This window comes from Diceros bicornis, chromosome 4 (genome assembly GCF_020826845.1).
Source record: "Diceros bicornis minor isolate mBicDic1 chromosome 4, mDicBic1.mat.cur, whole genome shotgun sequence".
In the NCBI taxonomy this organism is placed as follows: domain Eukaryota; kingdom Metazoa; phylum Chordata; class Mammalia; order Perissodactyla; family Rhinocerotidae; genus Diceros; species Diceros bicornis.
This window is the reverse complement of record NC_080743.1, coordinates 41,056,547-41,082,293: the sequence shown is the minus strand read 5'-3', so window position 1 is coordinate 41,082,293 and position 25,747 is coordinate 41,056,547. Positions and strand designations below refer to the sequence as shown.

At 38.4% G+C, this 25,747-nt stretch overlaps 1 protein-coding gene across 1 annotated transcript in view; it reads left to right on the top strand.

Moving 5' to 3' along the window:
- The window catches only part of VAV3 (vav guanine nucleotide exchange factor 3), a 352,245-nt gene extending 326,856 nt beyond the window's left edge, over positions 1-25,389 (top strand). Inside the window, exons 25-27 of the mRNA XM_058538664.1 lie at positions 2,013-2,142; positions 22,323-22,474; positions 23,128-25,389. Coding sequence (XP_058394647.1) covers positions 2,013-2,142; positions 22,323-22,474; positions 23,128-23,169 — 324 coding nt within the window. The 3' untranslated portion in view covers positions 23,170-25,389. The remainder of the gene's footprint in view (positions 1-2,012; positions 2,143-22,322; positions 22,475-23,127) is intronic.
- Positions 25,390-25,747: the final 358 nt, after the last annotated feature.

The following is a 25,747-nucleotide window of genomic DNA, read 5'->3' as shown; positions in this document are numbered from 1 at the left end:
ATAAACTTTCATTCTTTCTTTTCTTTTTTTTGAAGTTGGTCAGATTCTAGATTCCTTTGCTTCATCAAGGACCCCATAATCTGGGCCCAAGGAAGGAAGACAGGATGGAAGAAATATACATTTTTTTAAGTTATAGATGTAATGTGTATAAAACCCTAGCATCTTAGGTCTAAGGAAACAAAGTTCCTGTACATCATGGAGATTTAGCAAGTGTTCCTTCCCTTTTGCTGCCTCCCTTTTTGTGTACTGACATTTGCCAGGTACTATTTGCTAATAGTGTGATGTAGTTAAGAGCACGAACTTTGGAGACAGACGCCAGCTATACAACCTTGCACAATTAACAGTGAGATTCACCTCACTGGGACTTGAGCATTGATGGTACAAGGCCTATCTCTTGTTTCTTGTGTGAAGATTGTGAAAAACTATGTAAAAGGCCTAGCACATGGGATTATGGTGGCTGTTATGATTATTCACTTGTACCAGGCACTTTATATGTTCTTTACTATAGTCTGTGAAATGATTTATTATCTCCATTTTACAGATGTGGGAGTTGAAAAAAATCTCCATTTGCTTTATCTAATGCTTCAGTCAAACCATGCCCCTTTTAGTTTATGAATGTGGTCCTTACTTTATCACCTTTATGTCTGTTCCCAGCCGGTCTGCTCTCCTTCAAGTAATACTTGCCTCTTTCCTGGTTTTTGAAATTTTACCTGTTCTTCAATTTAAGCCAAGCTACCTCCATCGTGAACTCTTCTCTCGTCCTTCTAACTGGACTCACAAAAGGAAGTTCTCTCTCTTGCCTTTGAACTCTCATAACCCCTCACTTTTCTTCAAGGGTGAGAACTCCTAGAGGGCAGGAGCCTTTTCTTCATGATAAGAAGATAACTTCTGTGACCTCTGGAGCTCCCCGCACAAGGCATTCCACAACTCATCCAACTTTGGTCATAAATAATAAATAAATCATTGATGATTCTCTTTTTCTTCTTTCGAGTGATTTTTGGCCCAGTTGATTTGTTTGGGGAACTTTGAACATAACTGCTGAGTGAAGGGATTCAGTTGATGACAGTAGGATTTTTAGAAGAAATGAGCTCATTTATACTATTTGTTTTAAACAATAGTGCTGTAATGGAAGCACTGAATAATTAGGTTAAAAGTGATTTTGCTTTTATTTTATTTCAAGTATTTCTAAGAAACATTGTATCTACAGTACTCATATAATGATGTGCATTTTTTCTACTATGAATTATTATTCAATTTCTGTTTAAAGTAGAGGGATTCAGATTTGTGTAGGATCTGTGAAACCAACATCTCAAGAAATTTCCTGAAATTTTAGTATGAAAGATGAAGAGTGGTTATTATATTAGGCTTGGATGTATTTAAAGCAAATTAGGCATAAGAAAAAATTGGAAAGCACCACATTATTGACCTCTGTAAGTACCAGACAATATGCAGAGCTATGAGAAGGGCACTAACACTTCATCATAAACCAGAAACAATACCAAGTGGCGTTTATGGTTTATCAACTTTGGTTTACCATGGAAAAGTACATTTACAATCAAGTTTGTTTTTCTGCTATGTTGAAAGAAAATGCAGGAAACTAGAAATTGCTATATATTCAGCAAACAGCTGTTCCCTTTATTTTTGTGTAGAAAGGCAACTATTTCATAAATAAGAATAATAATTACTGTTCTGAAATTGAGGTTTAGTATGGTTTCTTTTCATTTATCACATCTGACTGAAGACTAACAGGATGTTCTCTATCCATGAATAACAATAAGGAGTAACTCACATTACAAATGGCCTGTGTAACAATGACAATTACTAGGTGGGTGTCATGTACATCCGGACAGCAGGGAGAGATTAGCATTTACTTACTCTTCCATATACTTGTGGAAAATTTAGCATTAAATTGATCATTCTTATATTGTATATAATTATATGTCAAGGAGTTCATATATTTGAGAACAAACCTATCCTTATCAAAAATAATCTTTGATTCTTTTTTCCTAAAGGAACTTGTGGAGTACTACAAGCATCATTCTCTTAAAGAAGGGTTCAGAACCTTGGATACGACTCTCCAGTTTCCATACAAGGAGCCAGAACACTCAGCTGGACCGAGGGGTAATAGACCAGGCATCAGCTGTGAGTATTGTAATTTAGAATACGATTTGCTGTCGCTTAAGGATTTGAGGCACAATAACATTAAACATCTTCATTCCAGACTTTGAAATATAACCAATTAATATGCTAATGCATTTAGCAAGGAATTTTTCTGGAGCTAAGCAGCATCAGATGGACCAACAGGTTTATGAACATGTGTAGATAGGGTTCTTTGTGCCACAGTAAAATCATGTTTGTGTTCAGAAATCCATCAGAAATGTAAAGGGTATGTTAATATATAAGCTTTATACTTTTCACTGACTTTTATATTAGCCAAACTCTTTAACTGGTCCACGTTTGTGGTCATAATGCTGTTTGAGTAACAGTATTTAAGCAAGGCTGGTGCACTGCTCTCCCATCCAGGCTAGTATCCCAAGTCTGCTTATGATTCTATTTCAGTGGTTACTTCCGGAATTTTGAAATGACTAAAGAATTTCCTCTGATGCCAGTATTTGAAAGTGGACGTCAACCACTTTCTTTCAGCAGGTGCACTGTGCCACAACTAATGACAAAAGATCAGCACACAAACCGAGAGCATGTTATAGTTTGAGTGTGAGTTCAAGTCCAAATCTTTTTTCTCATCACCATTTAATGACATATAATCTTCCCACAGGTAGATATAACATGTAAAGAGAACATTGTGAAGAAAAATGCTGTGAATAAACTGTGATTTCATTCCCTTATTTTAATATCATTTTTTTTAAAAAAATGAAACTCTTCTGGAGGATAAATGAATTCAATTTTATTACTCTTAGAATCTTTAGCTTAAGCAAAACGGGAATCTCTAGAGGTACTTGTGAAAAAGAATTTGCATTGTGTAATATAACTTTAACTTTTTTTCCCCTAAAAGCAGAAACTGAAAGAGAAACAAGTAATGCTCAGGGCTCTAACAACATCAGTAAAATTTCATACACTTCAGTATAAGTAAATAATGCAAGTAATTTGTCACATCAACTGACAGGTTTTTTTTTTATTTGAATAACTTAATAGCTGTTCTCTTCACAACAATCAGTGATAAATGACCAAGCTTGTGCAATGAAAGCAGACAGAGCACACTTTATGTTGAAACTTTAAATACCTATTAAAATTTATCTTTCTATTTTTTAGCTCAGTGTTACCCAATTATCTTAGATTCTCATATAGGCCATAATTTTTGCTTACTCAGAAATGAAAGTTTTCCCTTAACAAACAATTTTCTTACAAATTTCTTAAAAGTCTGCCAAGGTTATGACTTTTCCCCTACATGAAAACTATAATTTGCAACTCTCTTTTACTTTGCCTTCCCAGCAGCAAGAGATAATAAAAGTTGCCAAGGGTGTCAGTTATACTGAAAATCCTGTTTGTTTGAGTTGTTCACTTAGTTTTAGAAAGCCAAGGTGGTAGAGGTTGGCAGTCAGGGAGAGCAGGTGTCCCATATCAGTGGAAGGTCATTAACCCTCATATTTCACTATGTGGTGACTCCCAGGCACTTTCTCTGTGCTTGGCACACGTAGGTGCTCAGAGAATGTTGTCCAATGATGAGTGAACTTTCCCGACTTAAAATGTGTCTCTAGTGTTTAACAAGGTGTTTAATGCTCAAACTTGTTTAGTCACTAGGAATGGAATTACAGGCCTTTTGTATTTTAAAAAAAAACATAGTCAACAGAATAATTTTGAACGTCCATGTGAACATCCGACCATTAACTTTAATTAACTTAAATTTAATTTTAAATTAAAATTTTAAATAGAGTCATGAGTTCACACATTCCGTACCCAATCTTTTTAAGAGACTCTGTCTTTTTACAGAACAGAACCCTTTTATAATCAAGAAGTAAAAGCAAATCATTCATTTAAAATTCAATCTTTGTTTCTCAATTATTCATTTATCCATTCCTTCAACAGATATACATTAAATTCCTAACACAGACAAGGCACTGTTTTTGGTACTGGGATATAGACGTTGAGAAAACAAAGTCCCTGCCTTTATGGAGCTTATATTTTAATGAGGAGACTCAGGCAGATCTGGGTTGGGAGTTTAATATTTGTATATAGGGTGGTCAGGGAAGATCTCACTCATAAAGTGACCAGAAAGAAGTGAGGGAGTGAGTTAGGCTGTCAGTCAGCAGTAGTTGCACAATGGTCTACACTCCAAGATTGTTTAGTTGTTACCATGCAGCAGGATTATAATCTTACATCAAATTTATGATACTATCATAATGTTTTATTTACTTTATGTTGACTTTGTATAAAATGGGAGGATCACCAAGATGGTTCTGAGGATAAATGAGGTGCTATATATAACGCATTTCACGTAGTTTGGTATGTGGTGAACACTCAATAAAAGCCAGCTGCTACTGATTCTACTACTGCTACTACTAGTAACTCTTTTTCTAACACAGCAAACATTTTCTTATATTTCTAAGAGTTGAATTACTAATTTTAACTCATAGCAATTACATCTTTGTTTTTATGATTTTTTAAGTATACCTTGCTTATTTTATACGAAGTCCTGATTAAGGGTTAACCCTTAATTAAAACACTGCTTCTTTTTATGCATGCTGTGCTTCTCAGGAAGTGATAAGGAGGAAATGCTTCATATTCTGCATAGAAGGATGGTGCAGGATGTCTTTATAATCCTTACCTCTGGTTCATAGCTTTGGGCATGCTGCTAAATATCATCCAAAAATAACTTTTACCAAGAAGCATTACTCTGGGATACTGGATTGGACAGGGCACTGACATCTCCATTACTTGTAAAAGGCCTTGGAGGAAACAGAGCAGCCAAGCTAAAGCCTAGGACCACCCTGTGTTCTGGGTAGAGGTTGAAATTAGAGTTCCAACTCCTGAAACCTGCTATTTATTATTATGTTTTTCTTAAATAATATAGTCACCTTGGAAAAGAAAGTCCCAGAGCACTGTAGAAGAGGCTGCTTGCTTCTGTATTAGTCCAGGTTAGACTAGTCTTGGGCAGATTACCAACTATTTTTCAAGTTTGTAAAATATGATAAGATTATGACAGAACTACCTCATGCAAATGCAAAAAAAAAAAATATATATATATATATTTTCCATAAATAAAAAAAAAAATATATATATATATTGATTAGAATTAAACAGGAGTCCAGAGTATTAGGCAAGGAGCATATAGCATTTCTAGGTTAGGAACTCATTGTTGGCAAGGCTCTTTCCCAGGGCTATTGAGACTTTATTTTTGCCTTTGGAATGACTTGAGTGTTTCTAAGAGAGAAGAAAAAGAGAAAAGAAGAGAAGAGAACAAAGGGAGAACTCAGGCATAGCAGTGAGCTGTAGTGCTTTCCTGGAAACTGCAGTGGCTGCATGGAAGATGTTCTGCCCTGTTCTGTGGATCTGTGTAAGAATCCCATTACTCTCCAAATATGGTCACAGCAAACCTGTCTTAGATTGCTTCAGGTGTACCCGTAGGGCTTGTATATTTGAAGGGCACTGAATTGACTTTTGCCTTTCTTGCTCTACAGTGAGCACTTAATTATTTTCAGGTCTGCTACTGAGTAGCTGCCTGACCTTAGGCAGATCACTTAGCCTGTCTGGGCCTCAGCTTTCTCATCTGATGAATGAAGAATGAGATTAGGTATTTTATTATGTTCTGTTAAAAATAGCATCCTAGGTTTCTTTCTTTGTACACATGAGAGAAGGAGGTAAGCTAGTGTTAATAGACAATTACACTAGGAAGAGTGCACTATTAGCTACTCCATGACCATAAGCAGACCTTCAACATTTTCCCAAGTTCTTATTTATGGAAAATTAGTTGGACCATAGAGTAGAGTTGGCTAATTTTTAAAAAAATGTTGGCTGTAATTATATTTACATAATCTCAAACTGTCTTCTCCCAAGAACTTATTAATTACAGAAGGAAAACTGGAAATTCCTTAATCAAGTGATCACAGTTTACATCACCAATAATGGGACAAATAGATATCATGGACTCCCTAATGTCACACTCTAAGGACGCACTACCACTTTGGTGGTATTCCTGCCCACAGGGTGCATTATTCGAATATAATCATCAGGAAACATCAGATAAACCCAAATTGAAGGACATTCTAAGAAATAATTGGCCTATACTCTTCAAAAATGTCAATGTCATGAAAGACAAAGAAAGACTAAGAAATTGTTTCAGATTAAAGAAGACAGAAGAGACATGACAGCTACCTGCAGCATGTGATCCTGGATTGAATCCTGGACCCAAAAAATAATTTTTTTTTTTTTTGTAAAGGACATGCGTGGGACAATTAACAAATTTTGAATAAGTTTCTAGATTAATTTTTTGCTTTTGATAATTGTACTGTGATCGTGTAAGAGAAGAAAATGCCTTTGTTTTTAGGAAGTACACACAGAACTGTTTAGAAATAAAGGGCATTATATCTGCAATGTATTCTAAAGTGGTTCAGGAAAAATACAGAGATTGATAAAGCAAACATAGTAAAATATTAACATTTGAGTGAAAAGCATATGGGAATTCTTTCCACTATTCTTGCTGCTTTTCCTTAAGTCTGAATTATTTCAGAATTAAAAGTTTTAAAATTAGGAAATGATCCTAATAGCTGAATAGGTCTAACAGAATTGGGAGAAAATGGCAGCATCCTTCTTTTTCACCTGCTGCAGGTGCAGGGGGAGCTTGGTGCGCTGACTTTGGAGTATGTAGAGTACGGAGTAGGTCATATTTGAAACCATCTGTTCCTTACCTGTGACCTCATTGTATTTGCTTATTATTCGTTCATTCTTTTATTCAACCAATATTTATTCAACGCTTACCATGTGTCAGGCCCTGTGTTAGATGCTAGAGTATAATGGTGAATGAGGTAGACAATCTGGTGGACAGGAACAAACATAAAACAAATAACTTCATTAATAACCACAGATTTTGCTAAGTCTTGTGGAGCAGAAGCACAGGTGAAAGGGTATGACAAGAGGGCCTGTTTAACCTGTTGAGTCAGGGAAGGACATTTTGAAGAAGTGACATCTAGACAAAACTTAAAGGATCTATGTGGATTGGCAGGGTGTGGGGTAATGGAGAGAAGGGAAACTCCTCAGTGACGAAGTGGCTTGTGTAAAGGACCTTAAATAGGAAATAACTTTGCATGTTTAGGGAATACAAAGGAGGTCAACGTGTTTAGAGCATAGCGAGTGGATTCTCTTATATACAATGGGAATGTGTTGTAGCTTTATAAGCAGAACATGATATGAGCTGATTTACATTGTTTTAAAAGATCACTGGCTACTCTGTGAGTGTGGCTTGGAGGGAGGCATGGACAGAAAAGAGATGAGTTAGGAAGCTATTGCAGATGTCCATAGGAGGGATGAAGGTGGTTTGGACAAGAGTTGAATAATGACAGTGGAGCAGGACAGTGGGCAGATGTGGATATATTCTGGAGGTCGAATTGATTGGATAAAGGAATTGAGGTAGAAGTAGTACAAGTATGATATATGAGTATTTGCCTTGGACCACTGGCAAATGGTGAAACCATTGACTGATCAGGAAACAGAGGAGACGTAACAGTTACAGAGGAGAACATAATACATTCGGTTTTGCACAAAGTTTTAGTATCTGTGCATACTCAATGGTTCAGAAGGCAGTTGGCATCAAGAAAAGTGGTCTGGGTTTTGTGAGTCATTAACATTCATTTCATAGTTTACATAGAATACAGTATTATTTTTATATACGTTTAATGATTTCTTCTGGTGTAATGTTCCCTAGGAACCAGGCTCATTTGCTTCTCATTCTCAATTGCACTTTGCACGGTGCTTTCATGAAACAGGTGTCAGAAAAGGCTAAAGAAGTGAAGTCAGAACCTAAGGTCCTTGGGAGACATAGCAGGTATTAAGGTGCTATGTGTAGTTGACATTTGAAAAAGCATGGAAAGATGGGGGGGATTTGAACAAAAGATAGATCAGCATGTTCCTTTTGGTGTGGTAACAAATATAGCAATTCTTCAAAAAGTGACAAAGGCTTTCTGGGTCATTGGGACCATACAAATGACCTTGCAGGAAAAGCTAAAAGCCAGAGCCGGAGCCTGAGATGCTCCTCCTGGTGTGGTCTGTTTCCTTCCACGGATGTGTCCCCCTTATTCTATTAGCCCTCTGACAAGGTACATAACCTTCATTTTAGCCAGTTTTAAAAACTTGGACTTGGGGGTTTGTATCATTCATATTTACTTATCTCAATGTAACATAATATAGCTTTCTTATTCCTGATAATTCCTGAAACATCCTGATAATGCCTTAACCACTATTTATTAGTTTTATTACAGTGTGATAGTGGATAATATTTATTATCTCTTTCCTACAAATTCCTCAAACATGCACTTAATTTAGTTTTTACCTTCTTGCTCTTGTAACCCAACGTACCCATATTCATCTACCTTATTTTCTGATCTTCTTGTCCAATCCTAAGTATTTTGTTTTTCCTTGGTCAGTTGGCATTTAGATTTGGTTTGATCTAATTTTATTCTGGTAACTTAAATATTTGTTTTACTCTCACAGTATTAGTTTCCTAGGGCTGCTGTAAAAATTACCGCAAACTGGGTGGCTTAAAACAACAGAAATTTACTCTGTCACAGTTTTGGAGGCCAGAAGTTCAAAATCAAATGTTGGCAGAGTTGATTGCTTCTGGAGGCTCTAAGGGAGAATCCATTCTCTTCTCTCTCCTGGCTTCTACATGGCTGCAGGCAATTCTTGGTGTCCCTAGGTTTGTAGCAGTGTCACTCAAATCTCTGCCTGGTCTTCACATCACCTTCTCCTCTGTGTGTCATCTCCCCTTCTCTTCTCTAATAAAGACACTTGTCATTGGATTTAGGGCTCATGCTAATATAGGATGATCTCATCTTGAGATCCTTAATTTACATTAGGATCCCTTTTCCAAATAAGGTCACATTCACAGGTTCTGGGTGGACATGTTGGGGGGGGGGTGGGCGTGTACCATTCAACCCACTATAATCTCATAGTATTAATTTTTAATTTTTCTCTAGATTTTTCCATCCTTATTTTAATTTCTCTTTTTTTAGTGTTTATGACTTGAAGTTATAAGAGGACTTTGCACTATTAAGGCAGACAGGCAATGGATGGGAGTTACAGGGAAACATTTCCTTAATATGATGAAGTGTTTTCAGTAGATTGTAACTTTCCTGCAGTGAAATGCACTGTCTTCCTGAGAGAATGCTCTTCTAGCCAATGAAAATTTCCAAGAAAAATCTACATGACCATTAGTCTGAGGCACTGCACAAAATATTTGATATGGGATAAGAGCCTAATAATCCTCTCTGATATTCAATAATTCAGTGATTAACAGAGCACCATATTTTTCAAACCCTTTTTACATACATTAGATTAATGTCTCCAATGGAGTATTCCATGAACCACCTGCCTTGCGAGACGCACTATGAAAGGTTTCCTTTGTCAAACAGGTGTACCAGAAATCCTGCTTGTGTGATATAGGAAAGTGACAGTTTACCTAGAGTTTCCCTCGTTTATTTCATCATGCAACACTATCTCATAGTGTTTAATGCTCATGTTATGAGCCTTAAAAGAGTTAGTATATGTGAAGTACTTAGAGCAATGTCTGGCTCGTGGGAGGTACTATGTGCTCCAGCTCCTGCTGTTACTACTGCTGCTCCGGCTACCACCTTCCGCTCCCAGTGTGAAATGTTACATTAGCCTCATTTGACAATTTTTAATGTATTTATAAAAGCCTTCTCCTTTTTCTTGGGACTTTGGTTTACACTTCCATTTCCTGGGCTTCAGCTATGCTCTCCCAGTGTGCACACTCTTCTTGGGCTAAGGTAGTGATAACATACTGCTGACATTTTTATATTCTTTTCCCTCAGAGTGTCTATGATGTCCACAGAATTTACTGTTCTTGGACAGCTGATCAACTATAGTTGCACATCTTCATTATTAGGTCATATTTGGCTTCTCTTTTTTATTTACTTACTTCAAGAGCTTTACTAGCTACTGTAAGGCATTTTTATCCTGAACCTGATAGCTTTAAAAATTAGTAGCCAGTAACCAGGGCCCCTTCAGAAATATAGCTTGCAGATATAAATTCTATAGATTCAGATAACCTCATTCAAAGCCATCTTTTTTTTGTGTGTGTGTGAGGAAGATTAGCCCTGTGCTAACATCCGTTGCCAGTCTTCCTCTTTTTGCTGAGGAAGATTGACCCTGGGCTAACATCCGTGCCCATCTTCCTCTACTTTATGTAGGATGCCACCACCACATGGCTTGACAAGCGGTGCGTTGGTGTGCACCCGGGATCCGAACCTGCGAACCCTGGGCCGCCGAAGCGGAGTGCGCGCACTTAACCACTACGCCACCGGGCCAGCCCCCAAAGCCATCTTTTTTAATGTTTTAAAGCTCAAAAAGCAGTCCTTATGTTCTTGCATCTCTTATTCTGTCCTTTCTCATAAACCTAATATTCTAAATTAAAAACTGTTCTTAATATGTATAATGTTCCCTAATTGACTGTGGTGCCCTCATACAGCAGCGCTCATCCAAGCTTTTGGTTTTTCTAGTCTCTCTTTCCTGTAAAATAAACAGAAGTGTGTCTAAATTGAGAGGAATTCCTCTTTCCTTCCTAAAAATTGGACCAGGCTCCTAGCTTTGATGATCGATGCTGAAAGCTCTTTATTGTCTGCTATGTGCCACTGATATGCTACTTCCCCTACTGAATTCCAAATCGGCATAAGGTAGCAGGTCTTAACTCTGCAGCTCTCTTGTCTCCTAATAGTATGAGAAGTTGAGTACAGACTCAGCTAGGGTCTCCTTTCATTCATTGCCTTATGAATTCAACATTTACTGCGCGTCTAGAAACACTATATCACACGCACCTCTTAAGTGTCACATACAACGTAGCTTAACATCTAAACAAGAGATAGGAATGCAGGAGGAATTCTTGTTGTATATAGGCCCCTCAGTATCAGCCACATTAGCCCTGGCAGAGGCTTTTTCCAACAAGTACCTTTTGTGACATTCCTGAGAGGTCATCATTAGGCTTTGTGTCATCATCACTCAAGTGACTTTAGGTCCGCTACCACACAAAGCACCCAATTTATTTCTTGAACAAATTAAAAAAATTTTTTTCTTATATTGATGCAACAATTTGACTTACTATATCTACTTACCATAGTTAGTTCATCTCTTTAGAACTACTCAAAGCAAATATACTATAATCTATCCTGATAACCTTTCAGCTGGTGTGCTTTTTTCCCCTTCCCCACTGTTTCTTTTCTTTTCTTTTTCATTTTTAATATAAACTACCTCAGGTTATTCAATCCCTCTTCACGTATATGGTTGCCAAATCTGTCACCATCCTGGCCACCCTCCTCTGGAAACACTCAGATTTGTGACATAACTGAGCACCAACATTTCAATATTTTCTGACTTGCTAGTTCAGATATTTTCCTATTCAAAGCTCAATCTTTACCAGTTAATTTCCCCTCTTTCCTTTATCCTTCCTCCTAAGTTGTCCGTTTTTGGATGAATCCAAGATTTTTCCTCATCTCTTCTTTAGTTATTACATCCTCACCAACAGCCCCCTCAGTAGGTCCCCACATTCATTCATCCAACAGGTCTTTACTGAGAGCCCACTGCAGGGCAGGCACTGTTCAAATTGCTGGAGGTGTACAGCAATGAAAAAAGCAGACAGAAGTCTCTGCATTTGTGGAACTTACACGCTAGTGGGGAAGGCAGATAATAGGTACAAAATAAATTATATAGTATATTAGAAGTTGCTGAGTGCTCTGGAAAAATAATATAACGAGGTAAGGTGCTCAGGAGTGCTGGGGATAGCTTACAGTTTTAACTGGGGTGGTCGGTGATGAGGAACAAAACTGGAGGCTCGTTTTCCCTCCTTTTGGTAATTTAGCAGAGAGCTGGTTCAGCAGTTCTGAGTTATGTCAACAGTAGAACAGTTTGACACCAGCCACTGGCTCCAGAAGCTCTGTTTTCTAACAAGGCCACTCATACGACCAGTGTCTTAGTCTATTCGGGCTGCTATAAAAAAATACCATAGACGGAGCGCTTATAAACAACACAAATTGATTGCTCACAGTTCTGGAGGCTGGAAAGTCGAGGATCAAAGCACTGTCAGATTCAGCGTCTAGTGAGAACCTGCTTCCTGGTTCATAGAAGGTGCCTTGTGTCCTCACATGGTGGAAAGAGGGCCAGGGAGCTCTATGGGATCTCTTTTATAAGAGCACTAATCCTGTTCATGAAGGCTTCTTCCTCATGACCCAAGCACCTCCCAAAAGCCCTACCTCCTAATACCATCACATTGGACATTAGGTTTCAACATATGAATTTGAGGGGGACACAAACATTCAGTCCGTAGCAAACAGGGAGTTTTGTTATTATAAACGCATAAATACCCTATCAATATGTGGAGTAGGCTGCTGGAACTTTGACCATGTTGTGTGCACACTGTCTGTGTCCAACCTAAGCAGCAGGACAATGGGAGTTTGGGAGATTGCATGCACTCTACCTACTTCTCTGCTTATATATTATCCCCCCCAGTAAACCCTGTTTTCTCTCTGTACCACATGGTACTAGCAGTATGTGTCCATGACTCTTTTATAGGGCATCAGTGTAAGCCTCATGGTGAAAGTAACATTGAGTAAAGACTCAAGGAGGTGAGAGAGGGAATAGCCAGTGCAAAGGAAGGAGCATATACGACATGTGCAATGTGGCCAGAGCAGAAGGACGGAGAGAAAGAGCAGCAGGGATGAATTCAGAGAGGTCAAGGAGGCCAGACCATGTGAGGCCTTATAGCACTTGAGCTTTACTCTGGAAGAAGTGGGAAGCCATTGGACAGATTTAAGCAAAGGAGAGATACGGTCTGACTTTAAGTTTTAACAGGATTATTTTGGCTTCTATGTTGCAAAAAAGACCACGGGGAAGAGGAAGACAAAGCAGAAATGGAAAGACCAGGTAGGAGGCTAATGCAGCAATCCAGGTGAGAGATGGTGGTGGGTTGAACCAACGTGTGGCCGTCTAGGTGAAATAATTTGAAGGTGATCCAACAGGACTTCCTGATACATCAGATGTGAGAGAGAATAGTAAGAGAAGATTCAAGGATTACTCTAAGGTTTTTGGCCCTAGCAACTGGAAACTTGGACATTTTTGGAGAGGTGGAGGGTGGGGCTCAAGTGGAGCCTAAAGTCTAGTCATAGCATTCTCCATCCAAAATGAATAATTTCCATATCTCTATATCGTTTCCACATGTGTCTGTCTCTTCACTGATTTGTAAGCTCCTTTGAAGTCAGATGTTCTGTCTTATTTGTTATATCTTCTGTAGCACTTTAGCACAGTACTTGGCACATTAGTAGTTATTTAATAAATGTCTGCCAATTATTTTTAAAGAGTGAGAATTTAGAATAAAGTTCACATCTTGATAAACTGGATGCCTATAAATAATCTGAAATCCCTAGAAATGTCATATGATCCATTTTCTATGACAATAAGAAAGGCCTTATACTCTTTTTTTTTCCTTTAATGGCTTTATATGTTTATACTATGCAGCTTTGAATACAAAGTAGCTGTTTATTTTTTCCAATCATTCTAGTTTATCTTTGAATTTCAGGTTAAAGGAGATTTGTCCGTTTACCAGATGTCAGCATTCAGTTAAATGAAGCCAATCTGAATTATTCCTAGTTTTTTTCAGTGACAATATATAAAATATACAATAAACACTAAACATTGGAGGGAGATGGAGGAGCAGATATTTGATACTATGCCAATGAATGTTGCTGGGACTCTAAGAAGAAGCTGTGGCTAAGTTCAAAAATAAAACCAGGTTAAAGATCACACATTGAAATTAAACATTCATTAAATTCTCAGCATGTTCTCCGCTGCTAGGCCATCCGTAGACAATCTTGGTAAAAAGAACCTCCTGGATCCCTCATCAAAGATCACACATAGGAACATCGTTCTTCTGGAAAACCTCTAGGCGGCTGCTGGCAGCAAACTCAGGAATCACTGTATCCATAGTACTGTTGGTCCAATTGCCTGCTACTTTTGCTAACAACTTTTTGTTACATAAATGAATGTGAACACATGTGGTTGTTACAACTTAAAGCTGAGCATTAGGTAATGTCTACGCCAGAGAATAATTAGCAAATGCTTAGCGTAATGTTTAGTTATACATGTAATGGATAATTAAGTGGTAGTTCAAAAATGCTTTGTGATTTGATAGCCAGTGCCTTAAGGAAGAGTATTGGTTGTTTGGTCTCTACTGTGTACAAATTTCAAATGTTACTGAAAATTGAGTAGGTTTTCATTTGCTCATGAACATGAATAGCCTGATCAAGGCAGAGCATATGACTTTAAAGCAATGCTTAGGTAGCCATGACAACAAAAGTATAGACATCAGATATCAATTCACTAGTACTTTTTTATTCTACTGCAAACACTGTGATCTTCTTTTTTTAATTGACATACTTCTGTGTTCTATGGCTCTGTCTTCTCAGTCAAGTCTCAGAACCAAATAACATTCACTAATGATTTGCCAATCAGTTGATAATGGCTATGCTGATAGCTTCTATTCCAAAGTTATTTATTTAACAGATAGCTTCTGTTTCAATTAGAGAATGTTAGTACTTCAAGTTTTGTTTAACTTGGAAAAATTGATAAATAATATTTGACTGAATTCTTAATAGTTCCTAATGAGAAATATTGAGTCATAATGAGCCACTCATTTGCTCATGTTCCATGAATATTAACCCAATTGAGTGCCAGGTATCATACATATGAAAAATAACCAGAGAGACCTGCCTGAATGTGATGGAGTCTCTGAGCATGGTTCTCCTTTATCTGTGCTAATGCGGAGTTGAAAGTGTTTGAGGAAGGAGGAAAGTTAGGCCCTTAACTAAAGTATGCAGTTTGCAAAAATGATTACTTCAATGAAAAAGGTCTCAACATTGATTTAATATTGTCTCAGTGGATACTGATATGAATAAAAGAGTTCTTTCTTTCAAGAAGCTATCTATAATATTAGGTGGTAAAGTGATTATTACCAAGGAGTGAAAGGGATGGGAAATAATAATCCCCTCAGCATTCCCATTTGAATGTCACTTACTCCGCTGTTTCTAATGCCATTCCAGGATATGCACCTACCAATAATTTTTACATTAGTGGCATCTAGTATAATAGGAGAAGTTTCCCGAAGAGACCATATATCTGTATATGTGTGTGGAAATAGGTGGATACATTCTTGTTACGGATGTAAATATGTTTCGCAGGTTAAACCATTCTGCAGAATATTTTTATCAAATACCTTATTTTGACATTGCTTACATCTAGATTTAAATCCATAATTTCCTAGGGAAACATCTTATCTTATACTCTTGACTCCATAGGTGGCAGGCATGCAAATGCAATTTTGCTAGCCCACGAGAATTAAGGACCCGAAGGCAGTGAAAATTGATGTACAGGAAGAATGGCAACAATAAGTCATGTTACATGTATCGAAAAGTAGAAAGCATCCCTACCAATCCTTAAAATGTTTGGCTGAGAGCTCTACACTGGGTGGCGGGAGAAACTGATTAACCTTGCACTCCTAAGAAGATTCCTCAGGCATACAGTATGGTTAATGCCATGAGACATACAGTATTTAATAGTTGTTCAGCATCTCAGAAAAAACTACAGTTATTATAGGAATATCATTGATAGATTCTGGCTTGCAGGGATACTATGGAATAAAACCTGAACATATTTTACATTCTCTTCTTTGTGTTGTTCCGCCTTTTGTTGGAAGTCTCTTTGAGCAGTTAAGTGAGCAAAAGATGAGCTCAACGAATAAGAAGAGGAGGCCCAAGGAGCTTGCAGAATTAAATATCCTGCTGAGGTACTTGTCCATTCAGCAGCTTTGGTTGCTTAGCACTGGACCTAATCCTGTGGGGATGCAGAAGCAGCAGAAGAGCTGGCCCTGCTCTCCAGAATCAATGACTGACTGAAGATACAACACAGGCGCACATACACTAATTAAACAGCAGAGCCAGGGAGTGCCATGATGTAAGTGCCTAACAGATGGCTAGAAAGAACAGAGAAGGGACAGGTGTTGTCTGGATTGTCAGGGAAGGCTCATGGAAGCTGGTCTGGGTGAAGAGAGTTTGTATGGGAAAATGCTGGCAGATTTGGTTAGAAAGGCAAGATGCAGCCAGCCTATGAGTTGTTGTGGAGTTCAGGTCAAGAGTTTGGATTTCATAAGTTAGGAAAAAGAATGATGAATCTATGTTTATGAGTAGCTGAGGTAGTATTTAGAATAGAATGGAAAGGGGGCCGGCCCCGTGGCTTAGCGGTTAAGTGCGCACGCTCCGCTACTGGCGGCCCAGGTTCGGATCCCGGGCGCGCACCGATGCACCCCTTCTCCAGCCATGCTGAGGCCGTGTCCCACATACAGCAACTGGAAGGATGTGCAACTATGACATAGAACTATCGACTGGGGCTTTGGGGCAAAGAAAAGGAGGAGGATTGGCAATAGATGTTAGCTCAGAGCCAGTCTTCCTCAGCAAAAAAAAAAAAAGGAGGATTAGCATGGATGTTAGCTCAGGGCTGATCTTCCTCACACACACACACAAAAAAAGAGTAGAATGGAAAGAAAAAAAGTCAAAAGCAAGAAGGCCAGTTGGGAGGCAGTTGTCTTAGTTTAGAAATGGTCTAAGTCCTGGATTGGGATGGTGGAGCTGAGAATTCAGTGAAGGAATAGCTTCTTATTTCAGAGGAAAAAGAGAGTGAACAGAAAGAACCAAACAAAAGTTTATACTGACTTTGCAAGGATAGTTTGCAAAGAGAACATGGGAGTCATTGAAAAAAAAGAACAGAAATGTGGGAGGTTGAGCTAGATTACAGGGAGGAAGATGATGAGTTTGGTTTCAGACGAGTTAAATCAGAGATAATGATTGTACCTCATGGCACTGTCATCAAAACACTTGAAATCACAGACTGGAATTCAGGTGAGGAGCCAAGGCATAGCCAAGAATCTGTTCCATTCATTGGGGAAAAAATTAGTGAAAAGTGAGCAGAGGAGCCAAGACCTAACCATGTGGGAATAACCACCGTTTAGTTAAGGTTATAATATTTTAGATCAGATTTAAGGAGATTCTAATTGTAGCTACTTGACATGAATGCAAATGCTTATAAGGCTTTTAGGATTAGATAAGAGAGAGGGGGCAGCACACTGATATTATGTATTTGAAACAGAGATTCAAGTCCTTTGGTGAGGTATTTTTTATTTTATTTTTTTGTGTGTGTGAGGAAGATCAGCCCTGAGCTAACATCCATGCTAATCCTCCTCTCTTTGCTGAGGAAGACCAGCTCTGAGCTAACATCTATTGCCAATCCTCCCCGTTTTTTTTCTTTTTTTTTCCCTAAAGCCCCAGTAGATAGTTGTCTGTCATAGCTGCACATCCTTCTAGTTGCTGTATGTGGAACGTGGCCTCAGCGTGGCCAGAGAAGCCATGCATCGGTGCGCGCCCAGGATGCGAACCCCAGGCCTCCAGTAGCGGAGCGCGCACACTTAACTGCTAAGCCATGGGGCCGGCCCACTTTGGTGAGGTATTATCCATACTTTGTTACTTCATGCATCCATTACTTCAGGAATGTTAGATATTCTAAGATTAGAGACAAGTTATCTGATCTAATATATCTACCTATTGTTGAGATTATGTAAATTGCATTTAATTGTGTTTTCGTTGATTTCTTTTTCTTCCTTCTAGAGCTAACTTATCTCTTATTATATTTCAGACTCTTGACTTAAATTACCTTCATTAGAAATTTTGGAGATATATAGTCTTCTTTTATGACTTTACGGATAAAATAGTCCCAGAGAGAGAATCAAGAATGGACACTTAGAAAACAGTTCAAGGAGAAAATTCTAATACCTGCCAGAAGTAATGTGTAAAATGAGGGGTTCTCACAGATGTGAGGTAGGAATCATGGCACCAGATTTTCTGCCAATAATAGAGTTAGGTGTGTGCCATTTTTCTCATTAAATTAGAGATGGCTTCCTCTCCTCTCTCTAATAGTGGGTATAGCATGGTCTCAAGAAAGTTAAAACAAACCGGTTATATTGCATGGCAGTAAATGAATTGGGCAGATTGTAAAATTAGTTGTAATGTAATGTAGCGCTGCGTTTTAAAATAAAGAAATATACTGTAGAACATGCAATGGATCAGAAAAGAACCTTGATTATTAATAAGAATATATTTCAGGGTAGGTTAAAAGTAAATACATGTGGCCATTCATGAGAAAAGTGTCATGAATACATCAATGCATATATGAGGGCTCCAAGGTCCATGGTTCCAAGAACAACTGAACCCCTTCCAATTCTCTTGGCCATACTCCCCAGGTACTTGGGTTGTGTCCGTGAATCCCCTTAATGAGCTACTGCTCTTTTTAGGTATCCCTAGAAATAAATTTGGAAGAATTATGGCTCTCAAATCAAACAGTGACCTGATTGGAAGATTATATGGACTCATTCCAGTTTGCTTAGCCCATTTTCACCTCATCATTGGTTATAGAAGGCTCTTTGTTAGAGATTAGATTAACCCAGGTACAAGTAACAGAAACCAAAAACCATTGACATAAACAGGATAGACGGTTATTTTTCTTTCCCATAAAAACTTGGAGGTAGTCAATCCAGGAGAAGGGCAGGTCTCTCTGTTCCATAAAATATTCAGTAATCCAAGTTCCTTCAAACTCATGATCTACCCTCCCTAAGGTGAGGCCTTCCTTCTCTTGGACCAAGATGGTAGCTTTCACATTCCAGACAGCAGGGTAGAATAAAGAACCAGAAAGAAGGGTGAAGGCATATGCCAGCTGCCTTGACAGGAAAGGTACCAGGAACTGCCTTACGATACTGTTGCTTATATCCCAGTGGTAATAACTTAGTCATATAGCTGCACCGACCTGCAAGAAGACTGGGGAATGTAGTCTTCCTTCTGGGCAAACACAGCCCAACCAAATAACCTATTAACATGGATGAAGGGGAGAATAAATATTGGGAGAAAAGTTATAACCACGTCTTCCTTTTCTGTTGCAATGGCACCATAGTATCAGCAGATAGTTTTATCACTTCCTACGGAGGTACCTGAAGCAGAGTGGTAGACGCAGAGCAGTGCCGCAGTTAAGAGCCTGGACCCTGGAGTCACACTGCCTGGGTTTGAATCTAGGTTTTTCTCAAACATAAAGGGGAAATAGTACCTTCCCCTTTGAGTTGTGATGAGTAAATGAAATACTGAATAGAAAATATTAAGCATGGCTTCTAACACTTCAAAACCATTTGATAGTTGTGAGCTTTTATTATTAAAAGTAAAGTGAAAAGTTTTCGAGCATCCAAATACATGCTGTTTTTCTGTACATTCCTTCTATTTAGAGATATATTTACTTTCTTTTCCGGATATGATAAGATTCAGAGTGATTTACATTTTATTTCTAGAAATAAGACCACATGTGCATGCTTGGTTGGGGGATGGGAGTGGTTCCTAAGAAATTGTATGAGAAATTTTTTTGAATTCTTGATGGGCTCTGCATGTTGATACCACCCTACCAGCTCTTACTTCTTTATATCAGTTTTGATGTGAAGCATATTTACACTAAGAATTTACAGGATGCCCCTTTCCACTGATGTAACAAAGTGGGAATTGTGCACCACATCAAGAGGAGAAGGCCATCCTTGGATTGAAGGGGTTCAGAGATGGCAACATGGAGTGGGTATGCTCTGTTCACCTGTAAAGGGATAGGCAGCTCTGAATTGCAGAACTAATGTCAATCAAAATGTAAAAATATGGCTTGTTCTTCATTTAGAAATGGTGATAGGAGAGAAGTTGGTGAAAGCAAAATTTGATATTCCAACTTTGATGTGACAATTTTCTTAAGATTATAGACAACAAAATAGCTGTGTCGAGATATTTTTTGCCAATACCTAAATGTCCTTTTGCTTCTCTCTTTTTCTTTCTCTCTCTAAGCCCCTTCTTTGTTCTGTGGGTTTTCTTTTGTAACTCCTCCAGACTACAGCTTTGTTCCCCCTTCTTCCACTCCTTTCTGGTCAGGTACTGCTTTACTGTTTTTATATGTCTTTTCAACTTGCTTCTGTTTGCAAATAAAATATTTTGACTTCTATGTATGGCTTCTCATATAGATACATCTCCTCACAAACAGTCCCTAGAGTCACATGCCCACCATGCACTTTCCTCTTTTCTGTCATTGTTTGTCACGACATTTCACTCCTCTAGTTTTGCGTGTGTGCTCATGTTGTGTATTTCAGTAAAACATTCTCTATTTTAACTGTTGGGTAGAAGTTGGAAAGGGATGGGGGCTGAAAGTATGAAGGGAGGGATAAAGCACTCTATAAAATCATTAGTTTTCTCGAGGATCAGACATTTTAGTTGAGAAAAGCCAGTGTTTATGTTTATATATTTCCATTAGGAAAATAAACAGAACCAGAATCCCAACTCTGTCTCCAAATATGAGGGTAAAATTTAGTATATATTGCTTGAAAGGATGACTGTGCCCATCAGTTTGTGTATGAGCATTCTGGTCTTGATTTCTGTCATTAGCCAAAGAATTAAATGGCTGTACATTCCTGAATGGCTATTTATGTGACATGTAGGGGAGAACATTATAGCTAGATAAAGTATGTTTTCTTACAGATTTTAAAAAATTAACCTGTAAGTCCCAATGGAATCATAAAATTTAGTCCTAGAAGGACCTTAGAAGTCATCTAGTATAGACTTTTCATTTTATAGGTGAGAAAAATGTGGCCTAGAGGGGTTAAGAGACCTGTGGAAGGTCGCACAGTTAAGCTAATGATTAGGTTTTTCCATCCCGGGATGTTTTTATGTGCACTGACTCTAAGAGTAGTGCCCCAGTAATGGCATGGTTTTCAGTAAGAAAACTATTAAAGTGGTTTGTGTCTGAACAGTAAAATAAAATGACCTATTTTTACTCCTTTACAGTTCTGAAATCTATAGCATTGCTATTCGTTTATCTTATGATGGACACCTAGAGACAAAAAAAGTTTCTGTCATTGCAAAGACAATTTGCAATGAATAATAGGGCAAAGCTCCCTGTCTCCAAGTGGACAGCCACTTCCAGGGTCATGCAGGTCATAACTGCGGCTGCCTGGGCACTGGGAACTGTTACAAATACAGATGTATGGCATTTCCCATTTGTTTCCTTTTAATACTAAGTTCCTCTACCATTTAACGTTTATAAAGTCCCACCAATCCCAGGTGAGTGATTCTCAGAATCGCTGAACATATAATTGAAAACACTTTATAACCCCAAGAAGCAACAGGTAGAGAAGTTAATATAAAATGTGTTATGAAACACTAGAGACAGACAAACGTACAGCTTGAATGGAGTTTTCCATTCAGGGCAGGGTGGGTGAGGGCAGGGAGTAAGTTAGCTCCTCTCCTAACATAAAAACAATCTGATATAGAAGATGAACACTCTGACTTCTTATTTTTGGTTACATACTTCAGTAAAGGTTTTCTATAAGGCAGTATTTGTTTGAAAGAGAGAAGATAAATGGATGGTATTTGTGTGTTCTTTCTGTGAAACCTGATTTAAGCTTCTTCATGTAGTGAAATTATATATAAAATAAAAACTGAGTTTATCCCCAAATAGTCTTGACAAAAAAAAGGCTGGTTAGGGGAAGAAGTCCCGTTTAACAAGAAGTGATGACATGGATTCAACAGGAGGCTTTCAGAGCAAAAAATCTGGTTGTTTTGAGTCTTAGTCGAAAAGGTTACGAGATAACAATGTAAAGCCTTTGTCTTAGAAGTTCTAGTTAGAAATAGATTACTGTGCCATCAATAGGAAATTTATACTAGTTATTTTAGATTCTATCACCTTAGTAACTTAGATATTAACTTTTTTTTTTTTTTTTTTACAAAAACTAGTCCGTGTTTTGAAGTTTTTATGAAGAATGTGAAAACAGGACAGTGGTTCTTTAAACTTCATGAAATGCGCTTGACTACACCTGATTGAATTGAAACAGCAATTCTGCTGCTTTCAAGCTCCTCTGCCATTATCACTAGTCTGTAATGAAATCACGGCTGTGCATTTTGATAGCATCTATAACAGTCATCTGATTAGGTTCTTATGGTTGTTAAACTGCAAACCAATTCTGACTCCCAATCATTTCTTTACAGTGTTAAGTCCGAAAGTGCTGGGTATTGCCATCGCTCGGTATGACTTCTGTGCAAGAGATATGCGAGAATTGTCCTTGTTGAAAGGAGATGTGGTGAAGATTTACACGAAGATGAGTGCAAATGGCTGGTGGAGAGGAGAAGTAAATGGCAGGGTGAGTTGTCCCTCTCGATGTGGTTGTGCAGTGAATGAAGGGGACTGGGCAGTCATTGGCACCCACTGTGGTGCGGGGGACAAGGCCCTGTACTGCATTGCAGGCTTCACCTCACAGAGCCCGGGCTCTGGAGACTGGTGGTGTTCCTTACTGATAATAGTCACTCACGAAAAATGTGTTGAATGAATATGATAGTGGCATAAATGAAGTTCACCTGGGCAAGTTTGATGGCTTCCTGTTTGGGAAGGGTTTTAGTCTCTAGCTCAGAGCATAAACTTTATATGGAATACAAAATATCTATGAGAGCTGTTGATCTACATTGGAAAGAATGGGACATATTACCTCTGTCTTGATATCTTGTTCTATAGCAAAAAACAGGAAGCGTTAAGTAGTAGAGCCCATATTACACTTAATTTACATATTTATTTGTGTGCTAGCAGATTAGAACACTGTTTAAGCTTATTTTATTCCTGCATTTCTATCACTCACTCACTCAGGCTTCTAGGAACAGCTAAACCAATCTTCTTCACCTGCAGTGGGCATAAAACCCCAGTTTAATCAGGGTATTAGAAAACCAAATGGTCTGTTTGTTCGGCCCTTTGAGGTGCCAGATGCTAAGTCACGTTGCTGTGTTGGTTGCTTTTCTTTTTTAGGTGGGCTGGTTTCCATCCACATATGTAGAAGAGGATGAATAAATGCCAATCCAGCGTTGCACCCTGCACCAGAAATTTCAGAGAAGGGATAAACAGAAGCCTGCACAGCATTATGAATTAACTGAAATGTCTAAAAAGCTGCATTTCTGGCTATTCAACATCCTCCCTCCTTTTCCCCTCCTAAGTCTTAATGCTGGGATTTCTAAAGATGCTGGTACTGACAGATTAATGGCTTGCCTAGAGCTGTGCAAGAAACAGCCTGCCAGTCTGTCATGGTCAGGGACCAGGGCAAAGCCAAAAGCTTTTCCTCCCAAAAGAGCCCTGCAAACACATTGGTGCATGTTTCTTTTTACTTCGTCCAGTTAGACACCATGAATGTCAGCCATTAGTAAATGTTTAATGCATATTTACTTCCCATGTTCCATTCACCAGAATTTTTGAAGGTACAAAGAAGCAGAGGTTTAATTTTACTTTTCCCAGCATGAAGAAAAATTAGAGTTCTGCCATTTGGGCAGCTTAATGGAAAGGTCCAGCAGCATTACTTGTCTTAAATTGCCTCACAAGGTGACTCACTGCCTGGCAAACACTTTTACCCCCAGATGTGACTCATGATAAAATATAAGAGGCAAATGTTCACGTTTGCTTCATAAGTGAAGTATCCCAGAGGAGTTTTAATTATTCATTTGATGTCCTGATTATATTTGCAAACTTCTTTATAAAAAGAAAAAAACCCCAGTGTGTAGAAAAGAGCGTCTTCCTATTAAATCTCCACAACCTTCAGGATTTCATAGGGTTATTTTGGAAATGTCATACTATACTTTGTGAAATAATCTTGGCTGGGTGTATTGTAGGGAGTTGCAAGTAACCAGAGTAAGGTGGCATTGTTTACAGAACAGATCAAGGGCCGTAATTTATAGTAAGTCATTTTATAGAAGCAACAGATATTAATACATGCCTTTTCCTCCTCCCCCAAAAAAGACCTGGGACGTATTTGCAGATTCCCACATTTTCTTGGAGTATTTACAGTAGCACAAACAACTTTGTTGAGGATTTTGGAAGGAAAGCACAGCTGGGTCCTTTATGCATTTCTGAGACAGAAGGAGGGTTGCTAGACTTTTGTGGTCTTATTCACTTTGGGCTCCCAGCTGCTCACTGAGGTTCTTCTTAGCAGCAGGCCTTTTCTGGGTGTGTATTAACTGGTGGGAAGATCAGTTCTGCGTGCATTTTTTTTCGACCAAGACTTCACTTTTTATGTGAGGAGTCTAAATATGTTTTTCGTGGATCCACCGAGTCCCCAGTCAAGACAGTCAAGTTAGTTAAGACGCTAACTTGGCCCTTTCCTGATGAAATATTTTCTCCATGGCAGAAGTCATGTTCTGACATGATTCAGAGACTGTTTCATGTTTGAAGAAAACAAAACAAAACATTAGAAGAATTAACTTAATAGAGCCAAACTAGGAACATTCAGTTCTGAAATTCTGGGTCATCTCTGAAATGAGGGGGGGGTGGCCTGCCCCTCCCCAACCCACTTGAGTGCCAGAACTTGATGTTCAGTGGACACATCCCCCTTTAGAGACCCTTGTGAGCTAGGACTTCTCGAATAGGGTAGATTCAGGACCTTTACCTCAGAATTATGTAAACTGTGATTGCGTTTTAGAAAAATTATTTGCTAAAACCAGTTAGGTTTTTGTATATGTGTAAATGATCACAAAAATGAATTTTATAAAATGTTCTGTACAGTAAAGTTATACCCTCAAGGCGTACTCTTAGAATGGATTCTTTCCTCTAAAGTCTTATCTGCGACTGTGTCTTGGGAATGTTTTGTCTGTTCCTGTCAGCCAACTGTGGTTATGGAGAGAGCAGCTTCACACAAATTGAAACACTCCTGTGTACAGTACTGTAGCTTGTATTATTTCTTTTATCGTTATTTTAGCCCATAGACTCCCTCTTACAAATGGTGTCGGGTCTTCCTGTTGCATTTCATGGACCTGGGGGTTTCCTAGCAGAGGATATTAGAGCCCCTTTTCATGATGTTGCCAATTACATCTTTGTCTATGTTTAATACTTTGTATTGGAAACTTTAAGTGCTGCGGATTTGTGTAGATTTCTAATACCAAAGACAGAAGTAAATGTTTTTCCATATACTTTGTCTTGCCTGTAATGCAGCCCTTGTGTAATATGGTGAATTAGAGTGGTATTTCACTTTGTAATATTTTGTAAATATGTCAATACAATAAATAGTTACTACTTGCATTAAATTGATTTCTTGAGAGTTGAAGAGTCTTTCCATTGAACGATTCCATAATTCAGCATATACCAACCTCAAAATAAACATGGGAAGAGAAGCCCTAATTTTGATCAAGTTTAGCTCAGGATGGCTGCCTAAGTGATAAACAGTGATCTATAAGGTATACTCAATAGTTGCAAGTAATATCTATTGACATGCTCACTGTGTGCCATACACAGTTCTAAATGCTTTATGTGCACTAACTTACAACCCCCCCAGAAGGTAGAACCCTATATTCTCTCCATTTTTCAGATGAAGAAACTGAGGCCTTTTGAAAGGTTGCTGCTCGACCAAGATCATACAGCTGCTAAGTGTCAGAACTGGGGTTTGGAC